General features: G+C 44.3%; 1 protein-coding gene across 1 annotated transcript in view; it reads right to left on the bottom strand.

Moving 5' to 3' along the window:
• Positions 1–963: 963 nt before the first annotated feature.
• Positions 964–19,344, bottom strand: part of MAP4K5 (mitogen-activated protein kinase kinase kinase kinase 5) — a 43,376-nt gene continuing 24,995 nt past the window's right edge. The window contains exons 15-31 of the mRNA XM_084208470.1: positions 17,883–17,927; positions 16,974–17,016; positions 16,216–16,426; positions 15,464–15,561; positions 15,321–15,362; positions 14,553–14,637; positions 14,351–14,430; positions 13,044–13,104; positions 11,836–11,950; positions 11,646–11,704; positions 10,236–10,339; positions 8,578–8,755; positions 7,362–7,430; positions 6,855–6,947; positions 6,220–6,290; positions 5,454–5,509; positions 964–4,041 (exon numbers count right to left, since the gene is read on the bottom strand). Coding sequence (XP_084064596.1) covers positions 3,954–4,041; positions 5,454–5,509; positions 6,220–6,290; positions 6,855–6,947; positions 7,362–7,430; positions 8,578–8,755; positions 10,236–10,339; positions 11,646–11,704; positions 11,836–11,950; positions 13,044–13,104; positions 14,351–14,430; positions 14,553–14,637; positions 15,321–15,362; positions 15,464–15,561; positions 16,216–16,426; positions 16,974–17,016; positions 17,883–17,927 — 1,498 coding nt within the window. The 3' untranslated portion in view covers positions 964–3,953. The remainder of the gene's footprint in view (positions 4,042–5,453; positions 5,510–6,219; positions 6,291–6,854; positions 6,948–7,361; positions 7,431–8,577; positions 8,756–10,235; positions 10,340–11,645; positions 11,705–11,835; positions 11,951–13,043; positions 13,105–14,350; positions 14,431–14,552; positions 14,638–15,320; positions 15,363–15,463; positions 15,562–16,215; positions 16,427–16,973; positions 17,017–17,882; positions 17,928–19,344) is intronic.

Raw genomic sequence — 19,344 nt, forward strand, 5'->3', positions numbered from 1 at the left:
ACCTTCCCACTGCACGGTTCCAGTGTCTCGGGTCTCTGTCACTGCCAGCAGCCAGACCCTTCCTTCGGTCGAGCTTTCCATCCCTGACCATTCTGTTCTCTTTCCTGGTGCACCCAGCTGGATCCCTGGATCCTCATCCCCTGACCAAGGTGGTGGTAAATTGCTTTTAACATTAGATCTGAATATGAGCATGGGGACCACACTCCATCTCATGCCTCCTCCCTCCCCAATCCTTTCCTGAGGTGCTTCCCGACTCAGGACAAAGATCCACTAATTTTCTTCCCAAGCCACATTCACCAGGGATGTGCAGTCCTCACATTCCAGCTGCCAAGACTGACCCCCAGAGATAACCATCTCCTGCAAAGGAGGAATATTGCTGTATATTTATTTATAAATATAACTGCCAGTAAGTGGCAGTTGTGTTGTCCAAAGCCACATTCATGACATTATTTTTTTCAGCCTCCTTTTCCCTCTACCTCAGCAGATCTCTGAGGATCTGGGATACAGGTACAGCACCTGAAGCACCAGCAGCAAACAGCCGAAGTGTGAGGACAAGGTGTAAACTGCTCTAGATCCTGAGCTGTGTTTTCCTACTCTGAGCAGCCCTTTGAAGCCCACCAGTCCCTGCTCTCTCCCCAGGTACAAGGCAGTCAGCCTCTGCTTTTCCAGCCAAACAACTCCTGAGTGGTTCCTCGGTGCTCCCAGGTGACTGGGCGGGGAATAATGTGTCCCTGTGGGAATAATTTGTCCCTGCTCTGTGATTTCTCCCTGCTGTGCTGTCCCCAGGAGCTGCTGCTGGCTCCCTGCAGTCTGCAGGACGGGGCACAGCGGCGCCAGGCCCTTCCCACAGCAGCCACAAAACCTGGAGCTGGCTGGATCCTCCCCAGAGCCCTCTGACCGAGGGATTGTTCCCAGCGAGTCACCACGGCACAGATCAAATAAAGCAGTTTATTTGGCATAGACTGAACTGCAACAGAAATTCCCAAATAAAGCCTGGTTACACAAACAGAACGAGTGCAGTTATGAGTCTCAGTTACACCTAAGGACTAAACAAGGTAAAAAAAGCACATTTCAGAGTCTCCCAGTCTGGTCCTTTCCATCCAGAGACACCGTGGCTCCCCTGATGCGTTGTACCTTTCTTCTTTACAGAGATGTCAGCACAATCCCAGCTGTATGTTTCACTTGCAAGGAATTTGGTGAGGAAATCCAAAGAGATTAATCCACAGACTGCTCTTCCTATGCTGTTTGTACTTCCAAGAGCTCTGGGAGCCTGTTTTAAGGCTTTCAAGTTGGGTACGTGACCTCGTGCATCCAATAATTAAAATTTTGATAAATGCTGAGTGGGGAAGGAGGGGCTGAGCAAGCTCTTGCTTCATCACCCCTGAGCTCCCCCTGTTAGGCTTTCTCAAGCCTGGTTTAAATTCCACAAAAACAAAGGTACAGACAATACCAGACTAAATTAAACAGTCAAACACAAATTATACTGATCAGAGTCACTGAGGCTGGCTGGAACACACAAATCTGCTCTGTGGTACAGAACAAAAGTGAGGTTTTACACTAGGAAACAGCATCTTGCAGATCATGCCAAAAAATGCCACTGTCTATGAAACCAGCACTAAGCATTTCACAACATGCCATTAGAAATGCTCAACAGCTAAAAAAGGTTTGATTAAACAAGGACTTTCCTAAGTTTATTCTTTAGGATCCAGCAAAACATCAGCAATTTGTGTCAAAGAAAAATACTTTCTGCTTGTTATTTCTGCATGACAGTTCATGACCTAAGAGTTATTTACTCCAGTTATTCCCCATAAATATTCAGATTTTATTTACAGGTTTCTCTAGTCTTTTAGAGATCTCCTTTAAGTGTTTTCAAAGATGAAGCTGAAATTACCTTCTGTAGTGAATGAGGTAAATTAAAAAGTGTTTGCTCTACAATATCTACACCTGGTGCTTCACTTCACCTTAATTTTTGTTTTGAAGACCAGGAGAGGCACCATTTGAGGTTAATCACCAGTCACTGTTACCTGTGGAGAAGTAATTTCAATACTAGAGAACTCTTTCAGAAGACAGAAAGCACATGTCCTGCTTTTAATACTGCTGAGCCAATTCCAGCTGACCACCCCTAAAGCACATTTTTATGCTCTGTGGAGTGATTTATAAATTTCATCTGTACACTTACTACTCTTTAAGCTTTGACACAGTGTCAGAACTGAAAAGCTTGACTTGATTTGGATGTCAAGTCAGCAAGAATTAGTTTTGAATGACAGTGGCTAAAATGCTGAATGTGTGCAGGGCTGTTTTCCCCTCTGGACCTTCCCAACTTGCAGCTGTCCTGAGTAAGGAGATGTCCCTGAGCCGTCACGTGGGCCCAGACAATTCCTCCCTGTTAAATTATGGATCAGGGAGCCCGATGCCAACAATGCCAATGCAGCACCAAAGCACTCCCAGCTCTCACACACCTTTCCTGCTCTGCTCAAATGACCTGGGAATTCCAGCCTCTCCTTCCTAGGCAGCAGATCTCAGGAGCTGAACAGGCATTTAATTAAAAAACCCCTTCAATTCCAATGTTTCTGAGCACTGGAATTCTGCACCTGCCTGAGGAGTGTTCACATCAAAGCCAGCAGGGTAATGTGAGGTAGTAAAACCAGATGCTCTCCTGGAGTCAGTCTATATTTAATGGTACCTCAAGAATTTTAATTAATGAGGAAGACAAAAGGAACCGATGCGACTCTTCAATGGAGAAAAGAGAAAGGAAAAAAAAATGCAGGTGACCAAAAAGTGATCAAAGCTTGGATACAGAATACTGGTTCTTATCATGTTTATTTATACTCACAGCTGGGGCAGCAGCCATCCCCAAAGCACAGCAGCTGGAATGCTGCTCAGGCTCAGCTGGGGCTCCAGGCTCCCCTCTGCAACAGCATAAATAAACCACACGTCGTGGGCAGTTGGATACATGATACTTTCATTCATTAAGGATGATGACCTGCTACAATTTTCCACTTCATGTCACAAGGCTTATCCCTAATTTATGAAAATAAAGCATATATGTTTTGTACATTTTTATATATATATGTATAAATATATATATAAAAAATACACACTGCCAGGCAACTTCACACACATGCACACGCACACACACATGGATATTGTACACAGCCACCCAGGAGCAACAAGTCTGATATCAATATTCTACTTTGTGTACACACACCCTACGTCTAGGAAGTAAGAAAATCCCTTTTATGGCAATTCTGCAGGCAGAAAAATCAGTACAAAATACTTTGTTGTACAAAACTGCATTTTTTTTACATGATCACCCAACACGGTAACACGCCCCTCAGTAATGCACTACATCCCTACAAGGAAAAAGAATAATCAAATCTTTATACAATTGTAAAAAAAAAAAAAAAAAAAAGTAAGCTGCTCTGCAACCTTCCTTTGCTAAAAGTTAGACATTACCCCATCCTAGCAGCAGATTAATAAATAAGGATTAAATAGTCTATTATACAAAGCCATACCCAATGGCAGATTTAAAACCAAAAAGCTTTGCAGATACTTCCACTTCCTACACAAATCTTTGTTTTATTAAGAATAAGACTCAGTATAAAACAGGGCAACAGCCAGCACTAGGTCTGTATCTACAGAATAAAGGGAAAACCCAAGGGAAGGGAAATATTTAACAGTTTATGGCACCTTTACTGCAGAACACGTTTCAAGGCTCTGTTTCCCTAGAACTAACGAGTAAAGGGCTCTTTATCTCAGCTTTTATTAAGCAAACTCGACATAACCAACCACACAGTGGCAAGAGACAGAACCAGCTGTTCCCAGCTGCAAAAATGGATTGATTCCCACCCCAAAGCCCAGCACAGCTCAGGTGGCAGACAAGGAGCAGCCAAGTCCTGGTTTCCTGGTGCTCCTGGGTCCCAGTTCCCTCTGCTGCCTGGGCTGGGTGCTGCTCAGTAGCTGTTCTCATGTCCAGCCAGGATGTAGAGGTTGCTGTGAGCTGTGGGGTTTTCTGTGGGCCTGCTCTCCAGCACAACCACTCTGCAATCAAATACAAATGGGATCCACAGTTAGGGGAAAAAACCAGCTCCTGGTGTAACTCCTGAGGAGGAAACTCAGGGGTTTCTACAGACTGGAGATAGAGGTTCTCCCAGATATCTTGGGTGTTTAATGCTTTAACCAGTTCCCTCATTTTCCAGCATCACTTCTGATAAAAACACTCAAGGAGAAGATATAGTGCAAGGGTTGGAACTGGATGATTTGAAATGTCCCTTCCAACCCAATCTATTCTTTAATTCCATGATCCCATCATCTGCAGCCCAAATGTTTATCCCTCCTACATCTTCTGATAAGCAACCTCAACAATTCTCCTCCCTCCTAAATATTTATCGCCTTGTTGGCTCACAGGGATCACTGAACCCCATCTCTGCCTTTGTCCTGCTGGATCATGTTCCTGTGGGCCACTCTGGAAAATTATTCTCCCCCTGTCTTGGCACACTGACCACTGCTGGACCTTGACCATCAGCTGCTGTGGCTGGGCCTCTGAGTTCCCCTCTCCCTCCCAAATCCCGAGCATTTCTCTGCACCAGTTCCTGTTGTTTTTAGGATTAAACTTGTCTCTGTCTCTGCTTTTTGTTTTCCTCAAAGAGTTTCCAAATGAAGTCTCTGAACAGCCTCTGTTGCCAATCCTCACCTCTGCACCTAAGCAGTTCTGATCCAAGGCAAAAAGGTGATTCCACATCTCACTGGAATGGCAGGAAAACTCCTGCTCCATTTGTACAGAGATGGAAAATACAACCCAAAGGGTTTGGCAGTTCTAAGGCCAGATGAGGGAGCAGAGGATCAGGGATTTGAGAGCAGGAGGTGTTCAAGGCTCTGAGCCACCTGGGCTAGTAGAAGGTGGCCCTGCCCAGGGGTGGAACAAGAAGAGCTTTAGATCCCTTCCAACCCAACCCAGTCTGAGATTCTGTGGCTGAAGTGATTGCTGGACTCATCCCTGTCTATTCCTACATTTATCCCCCTGGCTGGCTGAGAACCCACAAGTGAATATGTCCAACCTGGAGCCTGGGGCAGCTTCTGCTCAGGCTGCAAACCTGGGCACAGCTGCACCTCTCCCCACCTGTGCAGCTGGAAGGGATCAGCTGATCTTATGGAAAATGTGTGGATTTGGATCACTGGGACTAAAAGCTGAGTTTGCTATTTGCAACCAGCCAAGGCTGTTTTTAATTGGCTGCTGCCAAGGTAATTCCCAGCTCACCAGGACAATCCAAAACCAGGAGCAGGCTTTTCCAGAGGTGCACTGGGCACCCTGCAAGCCCAGAGCATCTCTCCTCTCTCCCTGACACTTGGTGCCCACAGACAGAGCTGGGCTGGGCTGGAAGCCAGGCCCAGCTGGGAACTAGAAAAGCTGGTTTAAATAAAACAAAAGGTTTCTGTTTCTGCAGGGGGATTACCTGTCTGAGCCCAGCAGGCGGAAAACCCTGGTTTCATCAGATATCTCCTGGGTCACCTGCAGAAAAATGCAGATATTCAGATCCATTTCAGCAGCACAAGGAAATTTATTGGTCTGAGTTGGAAGAAAGAAAACATTCAAATGCAATTTAATGCAAAGTACAGGACTGAAATGGATAAACTGATGGTAAGCATTGTGGAATGTGAGCATTCTGACTTGGGAAGCAGAGATGATGCCTCAGGTTTGGCTTTTCTATTTTCACATTCTGTGCTGCTTTAGTGTGTGGGTCTGGGGTTCCTATCAGGGGATGGTGAGCTCTGTGCACAGAGCAGGGAGACAAAACAATTCTGCTCCAGCTGGGCACCAAGGACAAATGAGCCAAATCTCAGGCCAGGAGCACAAACCCCGTGGGCTGGAGAGAGAAAAACAAGCAGGGTGGGACTGCAGGGGCTGAAGCTGGGCTGGGACAATGAACTGCAAGGTGCAAATGGAGCAGAGCTGATCCCAGGGAGAGACCCCGTGCCCGGCCGGGCATTTTGGGGCCATTTTGGTTCATCTTGGGTGCAGCCCTGGCTGGGCTCTGGTGCTGCCCCAGGTGGGTCCATGGAGGAGATCCTTTGGATAAATCCCTGCTTTATTCTTTAGCTCTGCCCAGCTCTGCTCTAGGGCAGCTTTCTCAAGGCATTAGAGACAGAAGCCAAAAGATCCAGTGGTAAATAAGGAACAGGAGGAATTAAACTGGAGGAATTAAACTGGAGATCACTTACTTCATCTGACTTGAAGCTCTTGCCCTGCATGCCATGTTTCCAGAAGGCCAGCACGCTGTCCTGAAGGCACACTGCAAAGGAGGGACACATCACAGCCCATTCCCTGCATCCCTGTTTTCCCAGTGCCTCTGGAGAGCCCCTCAGGAAGTGCAAAACCAAACAGTGCCAAGCAAAGCACCGTGGGCTGCTGGAAATGACACATCACCTGAATTATTACAGTTACTTCAAAACAGATGAATGATGGAAAATGGGAGTTTTCCATTCAGGGATGGAGAGAACACAGAGCTGCCAGCTCTGAGTGATTTAATTCTGTGATTCTGAGAGTTTATTACAGCAGAAATTCTTGTTTGACAGCTACAATTCAAGTTTAAAAAAAATACTCCTGTCCTAGTCTAAAGACAGCAGCTTGAGAATTTGATTCAAATATTATTACCCTGACAATTAAAAAATGGATGTGCTATTACTTGAAATAAAATCTTAACTTTTAGAAGGCTAACCCAGATTTATGTATTACTAAATCACTTTTTCCTGCCCAAATTTTGTTCTCATTGCTATGGAAATGACCAGAAATCAGTCAGGCTTTTAACAGTGAGTTCTTAAACCCATGAGAGACACCAGAGCAGCAAATCACTCACCCACTGACTCAATGCAGAAATCAAAGCTCAGCTCAGAAGCCAACTTCTTGCTTGACTTCAATTTCCCTTGTAAATTCACTATTTTCACAAATTCTAAAGAGAAAGAGAAAAATCAGCATTAAAATCCACTGCTGAAAAGGATTTAATTGTAAAATACAAATTTCATCTTTCAGGCACAAAGAAATACCCAAATTTAACACCTACAGCATTTGCTAAAATGAACCCAAGAGCATCTTTCTCCCAAAATAAATACAGGAAATTTTGCACACTTGGGGTGGTTTTACACTGACAGAGTGATGCACACATGAAGAGACAAAGTGGAATTACAAAAGCCAGAATGAAATCCTACTTATCCAATCTACTTCTTTGGAAATATTACAACACAAATAATTAATGCAGGGAGAAAAATAAAACCAAACTCGTGGTGAAGTTCAAATCAACAGCTGTGGCAACCCAAGATTTGCACGAGGTGTGGTGAGTTAGCCAAGGGAATTTTGTGTTACTCACTGTCCAGGCAGACCAGGACAGTGTCTCTTTCCAGCTGTGTCACGTGGATGGCATCCAACTGCTGATTGCCTGGGGAAAAAATCAGATTATTTTATATTTTATATCACATCAAGAGACTCTGTTCCCCCCAAGCTCTTTTCACTCAGCTCTCGTTACTCTGATTTTTTTTTTTTTTTTTTGTTTACTCTGATTTTTAGAGGCTGTAAGACCCCAGAATGTTCTGGGAGAAGCATGAACCTCGCTGTTCAAAGCAGGTATTTAACAGGAAAACACAACTTTTACTAGATAAAACACATTTTATGCTATGGTTCAGTACAGCCTCCTCCACAGAGAGGCACCACAATAAACAAAAGGACTTTTAATCCTAAAATCCCACTCTTTTCCCATAAATCCACATCTGGAAAGATTTTTGTGATGATAATAAACTAGTTTAAGAGATTCTTTTTTCTAGTTTTTACTAATGAAGTTGTTCCTACAGCTGCTAAAAAGCAGTATTTAAAGGTAAAAATGTACATCCAACAAAGGCAAAGGAGAAAAGCAGCTGCAAAATATCAATTAGGTCTTAACCCAAATCTTTGCTTTTTAAGAGTCAGCTGAAGATAACAACCCTCCCCCAAGGGCTGGAGGATGGACAAGAATCCATTTCTGGGAGTTGTTATGCAGGAAAGGAGGGCAAAGAGCAGGATCCCAGGAAAGTGCATGGAACCACAAAGGAGAACCCAACCAGCAGGGTCTGCCTGATGTTTAAGAAAATTTAGGAAATAAAAGGTTTTTTTGTAAGAACAGTTTGTGCTGATGTGGGGCAGGTCAGCACAACAGAAAATCAGGGAATCACAGAATAATTGGGATTGGAAATTACCTTAAATCCCATCCAGTGCCAGCCCTGCCATGGCAGGGACACCTCCCACTGTCCCAGGGTGTCCCAGTGTCCAGCCTGGCCTTGGGCACTGCCAGGGATCCAGGGGCAGCCACAGCTGCTCTGGCAATCCCAGCCCAGCCAGGAATTCCCAGTTCCCAATCTCCCACCCATCCCTCCCTCTGGCACTGGGAGCCATTCCCTGGCTCCTGTCCCTCTGTCCTTGTCCCCAGTCCCTCTCCATGTGGGATCAGCTTCCACCCGCTCCAGGCAGAGAAGCTGCCAATCCCAAAGCGCTCCAAGGAAGGAATTCCCACCAGTGCCAGGCACAAAGCAGCTGAGCAGGGAGCCAGGCCTCACCTGCCCCGATCTCAGTGAACCAGGAGGAGGCAGAGTTGAGGTTGATTGTCTCGAAGTGCACCACCTGGCTGGGCTCGGTGCCGCGGGAGATGGCCACGCACACCATGGGGTACTCCTGCTCCGGGATCACCAGCATCTCGAACACGTGCAGGGGGCTGGGCAGCGGGAAGTCAAAGTGCTGCAAAACAAAACAAAACAGCACCTCTGGCTCTGCTCTTACCCTGGGATCACTCTGCAGCAGCAGCGTGCACAGAGTGGAAACATACACAGTACATTTGTATAAATATAAATATATATATAAATAATATCTATTATTAATATATTACAAATATAATAATATTTATACAAATATTAGATTTACATTAATTATATTCCTATTAATAAATACATTAGAAATCTATTTTATAAAAGCTATTTAATATATTAATTATATATTATATATCATACTTATATATATTTATAGAGAAATATATATTATATATAATAATATAGAAATAGATTTATTTATAAATAAATTTATCTATATTTGATAAATAGATATAAAATATATTATTAGCATAATTATATTTGTAGTACTTATATTATAAAATATATAATAAATCTATTTACTAAAATATAGTTAAGAAATTTGTTATATATTATATGCAGTATATATAATATATAATAAATTTCTTAAATATATTTTATTAAAGATATTTTAGATAGAGTTTCTATATATCATATTATATTATACTAAACTATATTATAATATATTAATTATATTATATTAAACTATATTACATTACATGACATGACATTATATTACATTCCATTATATTAATAATATACAATCTAGCAGATTAAGCAGAATTAAGCAGAATCTATAATATATTTTATTATAATATGTATCTATATCTAATAAATACATTTATGTATAATTAATAAAATTCATAAATAGTAAACATATATTTATATTATATGCATACATTATTCTATTATATAAAATAATATATAATTTATATTATATATACTATATAATATATAATATATTTTATATATTATAATTATAATATAAATAATAATATATATATAATATATATAATATATATAATATATATAATATTTATAAATTATAAATATTATATATTTAAATATACAGAGTATATTCATAAATATACAGAGTATACTCTGTATATAAATATTTATGAATATTTGTATTTATAGATAATATTGTATATTACTCCATTATTGTGTATTGTATATTACTGTACTGTTATATTACTGTATATTTATAAATTGTGCATTCATGTAGAAATTTTGTCTATAGTGTGTATACATATTGTGTACTGTATATTACAGTACTATTGTGTATTACTGAGTATCTATAAATAGTATATTGTATAAATATACAGAATTTTCACAGCTTTTGAAGCTGGGCAGAGGTGGATCGTGGTGTCTCACTGCCAGTGCTGGCCTTGATCCAGCACTGAAATGACTTTTCTATTACTTAAATTACTTCAGTCACAAGATTTTCTGAGTCAAAATGTCTCCAGCCAGATTTTCAAGCGCTCACAACCCACAAATGGCACCAGCCTGGGGTGTACTTTCCACCCCAAACTCTGCAAAGGTTATTTCAACAGCTGCACAAGAATTCAGCTCCCCCAGAAGTGAGTGCTCACCTTTATTAACATGAATTTCTGCATGGGCTCATACCACTGGAGCAGAACAATTCCAGACTGCAATGCCCCACACAGGTACTTGTGGCCTGTGTAGGGATTTCGTACTACACAGAATAAAAAAACAGAAAACAGTCATTTCAAAGCTCTCCAAGCTCAATTCATACTTGGAAAAAAACCCCAAAAACCCAACCCTACAGCTATCTTTACACCTGAGTTAAGAAACAGAGTTATAAAATCCCATCCTGGCAGGATTAGGCTTGGAAGGGACTTTAAGCCCATCTTGTTCCATCAGTTTCCCACTTGTTTCCTTCTGGCTGCCCATTCCAACACCCCCAGTGATTAACACTGTAACACATTCCAGAAAAATGCAATTACAGCTTTAATTAACAACCATTAATTGCATTTCTGGAGTCCCAGCTCAGAGGCTGAAAAGCTGCAGTGCCTCTCCCTGGGACCGTGGGGTCAGGCTGGGGTTGGAATAAATCCCCAGGCAGGGAAGGTGGGGAACTCCTGGGGGCTCTGACACCTCATGAAATACAAAGGGTTTGGGGGTGGATTTTAAGCTCAGCTGGACACAGGAGCAGCCTGATTTCAGGAATTATTTGTAAATGTGGCTGTTGTAGGCATTTTAGATGAGCTGACCAGGATCTCCAAGCATGCAGTTTTATATTGATATCTCTATTTATAATATTTAAATTGATATATTTCAACGTATAATATACATATTTATACTCAATATTTATATTTACAATATTTATATTTTAGGGGTGGAAAGGCACAATCTGCAGATGTGGCACTTGGGGACGTGGGTTAGTGCTGGGCTGGGGGAATGGATGGATGATCTCAGAGGGCTTTTCCAGCCTTGATCATTCCAGGATTCTCATTTCACACAGCATCAGGAAAGGAAAGGACAAATCCACAACCTCCCACGTTTTAATAACTCTTTCTGTGCCCTTCAAACTGCACTTATGGCTCAGCCCTCCCCAGGCTGCCAGAATTTTTATTCCTACTGATCCTTTCGTGGTGGAAAATATTCAGGTTTTCCTCACTAAGGGTTGGACCTGGGTCACACCTTGAGCCAAGGTGACAAAGCAGAAATGCTGCTTGTGGGTGTGCCAGGACTCTGGAAGGATTTAATCCCAAAATCCCATCTCTCCCTGCCCTGTGGCAGTGGGAATCCCCCTTGGCCTGGCACTCCCTCCCTTGCCAACAGTTTCTCTGTTTTTCCTGCAGCTCCATCAGGCACTGAAATGCCCAGTTAGATAATTCTGGAACATCTCCAGGCTGAACCACCCCAATTCCCTCAGCCTTTCCTCTGAACAAAGAACTCTCAAGTTTATTAAAAAGAAATGGGTTTCAGACATTCCAAGTCCAGGGGAACAAATGGCAAAGCTGGATTTGTCTGCTCACCTATACAGCATTTGTGGCATCCTTTTGTGTCAGGAATCTTGGTTGTTAAGGCAAATTTCCTGCAATAATAATAACCAAAAAATGCATCAAGAACAGATGATGGGCCCTACACACACCAACTCAACAGCACCAGCACAATTCATGGCTATTTTCATTTATTAATAATTGTCTATAAGTGAAAACTTTGTACCTTGGCAATATTTTGTCAGGAAATCTGTGGGTTTGAATATGAGCAGCTAATCCTGTTTTTTTGGCTTGTTCAAACAATGCTATTAAATTATGGGAGTAGAGCTGGAATGTTTTCCCTGCAAGAGAGAAAAGCCCAGTTGATATCTCAGCCACTCCTCCAGCACAGAACTGTTCAGGAAAATGCAAATATGGAAAAATTACCTTCTGCAAACAGGTGTCAGGTAGGTCAAGTCCAGATATGAAAAAAAAATTAATGAATATAGAGAAAATCAGAGCTCATTTCATTATAGTTAGTTTTATGCAAACATTTATTAAAGGCTGTAATTACAAAACAACAATTAGAGTAAATAAATAATATATAGTATATATAGTATATAACACTATACACTGTATAGTGTTATATACTATATAAAAGATTTATATTATAAATTACAATATATTTAGATATTCTAATTTATAATATAAATTATTATAAATAATATATTTGTATTATGCATTATATTTTTAAATATTTAAGATATTTTCTTCTCTATAAACCAAGACAAGTGTTATATAAACCCTGCATGTTTAAAGGCACAGTCCCACCATCAGCCTCCAGGGCACAGTGCCTCATTCCTGTCTGGAATGTTCTATTCCAGGACACCTGACTGCCCAGGAATCAGGAAAGCTGCTGCATCAGCAGTACCTGAAAGCCACCTCCTTCTCCTTCAGAGGGACACAGGTTTTGTTTTAGAACCACAGAATCCCAGAGTGCTCTGGGTTGAAAGGGACCTCAAATCCCATCCAGTGCCACCCCTGCCATGGCAGGGACACCTCCCACTGTCCCAGGGTGTCCCAGTGTCCATGGCAGGGACACCTCCCACTGCCCCAGGGTGTCCCAGTGTCCAGCCTGGCCTTGGGCACTGCCAGGGATCCAGGGGCAGCCACAGCTGCTCTGGCAGTTCCAGCCCAGCCAGGAATTCCCAGTTCCCAATCTCCCACCCATCCCTGCCCTCTGGCACTGGCAGCCATTCCCTGGCTCCTGTCCCTCTGTCCTTGTCCCCAGTCCCTGTCCAGCTCTCCTGGAGCCCCTCCAGGCCCTGCCAGGGGCTCTGAGCTCTGCCTGGAGCCTTCTCCTCTCCAGACTGACCCCATGCATTGCATTCAAGCATGATTTAAATGTTCCTGTTGATTTACAGCTGGAACCATTTCCCCAGTGCTGACACTCACCTGACAGGGACATGAGGGTGTTGTTGATAACGTACAGCCAGGTGCACTTTCGAGGGAATAACTGGAAAAAAATAATAAAATTCCATTAATAGAAACCTACAGGAATTTTAAACTGGGATTTTCTCTGCTTGTTCCACTTCCACCACCATTCCTGCAGGGATCCACACTGGAGAAAATCCCATTTTTCTGTTTATTCCCTAGTTTGGATCTTTACTTAACCCTGTACAGACAGGATATTCCATGGAATATTGGAATGAGTGCCCAAGGCCAGGCTTGGAGCAGCCTGGGACAGTGGGAGTTGTCCCTGGTGGAACTGGATGGGATTTCAGTCCCCTTCCATCCCAAACCATTCCATGATTCTAGAACACTTTGTCCCATGTGCCCCTCCCACATGCAAAGTAAGAAAACAGGTGTAGGAGAAAGTGTGAAGAGTAAAGATCCAACTGGCTGGACACAAACCCTGAGTATCTCCCAGCTATCTTCTGTTTAACAGAACAGCTTTGGGTTTATTCAGTGTTTCCACTGAAAAACTACAAATGGAATAAAAAAAATCCTCCTGGCACTGGGAGATGTTAACCTTGGACAGACAGGAAGCACTCTGGAAGATGCAACCAGAATGAAAAGCTGGAGAAACACCTCAGAATGTGCATTTGGAGGGGAGAAATCAACAAATGGATAAAAGGAAATGTGGGAACAAGTGGGGTGGCAGAAGCCTGTGGGGTTTCAGGTGGTCACACCTGACCTCTGACAGCAGGGAATGCTCTCAGGGAAAGGAAAACTTTGTTTTAAGTGCACTGAATGTTCTCCCTACCCTTCATTGGGACATAAAAAAGCATGTGGAAAAGCCCAGAGAAGACTGTCAGATGAAATCATTTAGGAAAACGCACAAGGAATGAGATTCCAAGAACATCCTGACTCTGAAACACCAGATTTAAGACCATGACTTCAGGAAATGGCTTTGGAAAGGGTCAGAAAGCCCAGGAAAAGCTTCTTGGGGATAACAGCAGCAGCTGAATGAAATGATTGAGGGCTTTGCATGCAAGGAGCTGCAATGTGCCATCTAGTGGGGATGGGATGGAGGGAGAAGGGCAGGGAATTGTTCTCCAAGGAGAGGGAAGATTTGACAAGCAGCAACTAAAAAACACAGGGAGGTCAGGGAAGAAATAATTTCCAGGTTTTCCTTATTGGCTTTGATGGGAATCATTTAAGCCCCAGAGCCTGGCACCCACCTTCTCCCTCCAGTGCCAAAGTCCATTCTCCATGATATCCCCAGCTCTGTTCTGTGTGTTCAGCCCTCCAGAACTCACCTGTTCCATGGTTGCTTCATGAAGTTCATTCAAATTCAGAGTGTAGATCCCTTCTTCTGTGCCAAAGATGATGTACTGATCTGAAAAATCAGTGGAAAAGGATGATTCCCTTCCCAGTTTGGGAAGTTTCAAATGCAAACCTAAAATAACTTTACAAATTGTCTTCTTTCCCAGCCCATCACCAAACCTAACATAACTTTACCTTTAGTATCTGGATGTATCCACGAAGTTGCACAATTAATCTTCAAAGGACAACCATCAAAGACTTTGGAAAAACAGGCTCCCATCTGAAAGACACCAAAACTGAAACCTGAAACAAATTTAGAGTGTCAAGAGCTGATTTCCTGGCCACTCACACACAGCTGAACACACACAGCCTTCCACACCTTTTAATTTGAATTAATGGCCATTCAAAAATGCAAAGAGGGCTCAAAATGGTATCACCAACTTTAGGTACCTACTGGGTAAGAACAATACACCCTGGAGGGATTTAAAATTCATGTGGATGTGGCACTTGGGGACATGGCTCAGTGGTGGCCTTGGCAGTGCTGGGGTAATGGTTGGACTCAAGAGATCTTAGAGAGCTTTTCCAATCTGAATTATTCTATATTATCTGAATATTGACTGTTATTTATTGAATATCAAAATCATATGAATACTGAGTGCTTATAAAATGGCACATGATGGAGAACAGGCAAAACTCAGTCATCACTACAACCTTTTCCATTTTCTGTGCCTAAGCAGGAGCTGCCACTGGAGATCACAACTCAGGGAGCCAGGGGAGCCTTCAACCCTTCACATCCAGACTGAACAGTGACAGGAAGGTTTTTAAAAATGGAAATATTATGGATTCAGCACTGGAAAAGCAACTGGCTGTGAGATGCAGAAAATCCCCCCAGGTGAGCTGGTGCCTCATCCCACAGCAGAGAGAGGAGGGTTCCAGAACTCCCGGTGCACGTGGATTTCTTACCAGCACCTTCGGAGTCGGAGGCAAACCATTGATTGCTGGTTTCTGTGGGAAGAAAGGAAGAAAGAAAGATCAAAACCCCCCCCTGGGCACTGATCAGCTCGAGGACATGACAGTGACATCAACCCCAGAGTCCCAACACCTACAGGGAAATCTCTCTTCTCCTTTTTCCGTGGCAGCTGAGGGATTTGTCCAGGTCCTTCTGCGTTCTCCTCGATGTGTTTCAGCATCCCATTGCCATTGCCTGAAAAGGAGCCCAGACAAGGTTTGCAGCTTATTTCACACAGTGAAACAGAAAATCTCTTCTTCCCTGCGCTGAGCTGAGTGCAGGAGTGAGCTCTGACATTGCACAGCCACACCTCAGGGAGCTGAACCCTTCCCAGCACTGAGCTGCACACTTCCCATTATCCAAACAGTCCCTGGGACAAACCCCACTGAGAACAGAGCTGGGGCAGGGTCCTCCCCACACATTGACTGTCCCTCTCCTGTGGCAGGGTCCTCCCCACACATTCATTGTCCCTCTCCTGTGGCAGGGTCCTCCCCACACATTCATTGTCTCTCTCCTGTGGCAGGGTCCTCCCCACACATTCATTGTCCCTCTCCTGTGGCAGGGTCCTCCCCACACATTCATTGTCCCTCTCCTGTGGCAGGGTCCTCCCCACACATTCATTGTTTCTCTCCTGCTCCTGCAGGCAACACAGTCATGGCACTGACTGCCTGAGTGTCCCTGCTGGGAAGAACATTCCCACCATGGCTCTAACAAGAACCACACATGGAAAAAGGAAAACTTCACCTCATGACCAGCTTGTTTTAAGATATTATCTACTGGGAACAGCTGGCTCTGAACCAATTCCTTTTGCAAGGTGCCAGGCAGCTTTGGGACAGGTGAGGCACTCACCCAGGTCGCTGTATCTGGCTGTGAGCAGCCCAGGGCTGCTGATGCTGCTGGTCATGCCCATGGGGCAGGAATCTGCCTGGGGCCCACAAGCTGGGATGCTCTGTCTCCTGTGGGCTGCTGGGGCTCTGCTCTGGGACTCTGGGAAGTGTTTTATTGTCTGGCATCTGTTGTCATCAGGGAGGTTCTCCTCGGGGTAATTGTTCATCCTCGGCTGCAAGGAACCAAAGAGGGGAAATGTGAGGAACTGGGAATGGCACCTGGGAAGAACAAACCTCAGAGAAGCTGAATTTCAGTCAGACTGCTGCTACATAAAAATATATCACCCTTTGAAATGTGTGTGTGGTGTTGAGCACCACAATGTAAGAGAGATAAAAAGCTCCCTGGTGAGCAGGGACAGGACCCAGGGAACGGCTGGAGCTGTGCCAGGGCAGGTTTGGATCTCAGGGAAGGCTCTTCCCCCAGAGGGTGCTGGCACTGCCCAGGCTCCCCAGGGAATGGGCACAGCCCCGAGGCTGCCAGAGCTCCAGGAGCTGCCAGGGATGCCCAGGGTGGGATTGCTCGGGGTCTGGGCAGGGCCAGGAGCTGCCCTGGATGATCCCTGTGGGTCCCTCCCAGCCCAGGAGATCTGTGGTTCCATGAAAATAAAACATCTGACAGCAGAATTACTTCAGAGCTTCCTCTCTGGAGTATCACAGGCAGAATGCAGAACAAGAGGCCATCCCAGCCTGGCTGAATCCCTTGAATCCCACATTTCTCACCTTGGGAGGCAGTGGGGGTGGCCCAGCTCGCTTTAGTGTTGATCTGCAAAGAGAAGAGCAGCAGTTGTGTGAGTTACAGCAAAGCCAGAACTCCTTGAGGACTGGAAATAAGATGAACCAGAGGCACAGAAAAGGCAGAGCAGAGCTTTGCACACACAGGGTTAAACTACAAATGCAAGAGCAGGGAGAAGCTCATTAATCTCGTTAGAAGTGCTGGTTTTTAATGAACTCCTCTTCTTTCATAAATACCAATGTTACAGAGCAATCTGTGGGGGAGGATATTTGAAGTTTGTAAATCAATTCAGGGACTGGACCTCAGGCTGGAGGGACTTTAGAGAAGGGCATGGAGCACCAGGACAAGGGGGAATGGTTTTGAGCTGGAAAAGGGTGGATTTAGGTGAGATATTGGAAGAAAATCTTCCCTGTGAGGGTGGTGGGGCCCTGGCACAGGGTGCTCAGAGAATCCCTGGCAGTGCCCAAGGCCAGGCTGGACAGGGCTTGGAGCAGCCTGGGATACTGGAAGGGGTCCCTGCCATGGGTGGAACAAGATGATTTTTAATGTCCCTTCCAGCCAAACCATTCTGGGATTCTGGGATTCCAGTCTGCAGCCTTGCTTTGGGATCAAACAAACATTGGGACACCTGAGCTGTGCAGGATCATCCTGTCCCAGCCAGGCCTTGCTCATGATGGATTCATCACCATCAAATCTGCTTTTAGGTGTCAGGCACTTCCACAGGGACTGAGATAACTCAGGAGGGAGAGCAGGGGAGAAAGCAGAGCTTTCAGAGCATCAGGGAAGGAGCCAAGAGGGCAGGCAGCCCTCCCTGGGTGAGTGGCAAAGCCTCCTGCAGCATCTCAAGGGAAGAGGTTTTGGAGCAGAGCAAGGAAGGAGATCCAAGATCCACTCACTCTTCAATATCTTCACTCCCATCTCCAAATTTTGTGAGCAGTCCCCTAAGGCAGAATGTTTATAAAATTAAGAGCTCAGCTCTGAGGTGGACACGTGCAACTCACCCCATCCCTGATGTCACTGAGTTTCACAACAAGCATCTCCCAGCCCTTTCCAAAACAAATAATTCTCTGCACTAAGTTCCACTCTCTAAGGTCCTCTCCCTCTCCTTACCCCCTCAAAATCACTGGATTCTCTTCCACACCATCAGCTTTCACCTCCCTAGCTGGCATTTCAAATATTGTTGAAATGTCTAACAACAGAACAATATAAAAAGAGAAAAAGGGAACAGAGGAAGTTACTGGGAGACAAATGGAGAAAAGCCTTTAAAGGGAAGTTTCCTTATTTATACATATACACAAAAGACCCAGTTTGTTTCTCACCACAGTGAGAATTTTTGTTTTAAAGCTACCCCAGGGAAAAAAAAAAAAAAGAGAAATTGTGACTAGAGGATCAAAGCAGCACTGAAAATATAACCTTGAAGAAAAAAAACCCTGATAAAATTTTGCAAAATGGCAATTTTCAAGCTGTGTCTTTAAAGGGCAATGACCAGGAAAACCCAGCCAAATTTGGATTAATGTGAAATATCCCTGCAAGTCACTTCTGAGGGAAAGCAGCAGACAGTTGCCAACAGGAATTACTAAAAAAATTTAAAGGAGAAAAAGTCTTTTTTTTTTAAAGGTTCTTGCTGCCCAGAGCAGCTGTGGCTGCCCCTGGATCCCTGGCAGTGCCCAAGGCCAGGCTGGACAGGGCTGGGAGCAGCCTGGGACAGTGGGAGGTGTCCCTGCCATGGCAGGGGTGGCACTGGATGGGTTTTAAGGTCCCTTCCAACCCAAACCTTTCTGGGATTCTATGAAAACCATCAACAGAAAACCACCTCCATAATGCAGGACATTTTTTTACAAAAGCAATTTTAAAATGGAAGGAACCAGTTCAATCACCAGGTACCCATTGTGCTGTTCCCCTTTCCAGTCAAAGAATTCCTCAGTCAAAGATATCCCTCAGCAGGCACTCTGCTAAAAGCCAAAGGGCATGAAAAGCAGGGACCCCCAGCACACATCCTCTGTGCACATCCCAGGGATTACTCACAATGCTGGGACACAGGAGTTATGCATTTCCTGTTTATCTTTCCAACTGGAAGCGGTTTCCAAGTGAGCAGCACGGATCCCCCCTCCAGGACTGCTGGCCCTGCCCTCCTTCCCAATGAATCTGTACCTGTTTATTGATTTACAGCCCTGGGAATGTTTGCTGCAGCTTTAGCACAGCCACAGGAACAGGATCAAATCCCTGAGTCCCTGTGCCAGGAGGAGCTTCCCTCCCTCCCTCCCTCCCTGCTCCTGGACCCCACAGATTCCAGCTGGCTGCAGAAAATCCAGCAAGGCTTCAATCCACAGCCCAGCAGGGTCACACAAACAAAGCAGG

Source organism: Fringilla coelebs (assembly GCF_963513975.1).
Source record: "Fringilla coelebs genome assembly, chromosome: 6".
NCBI lineage: Eukaryota > Metazoa > Chordata > Aves > Passeriformes > Fringillidae > Fringilla > Fringilla coelebs.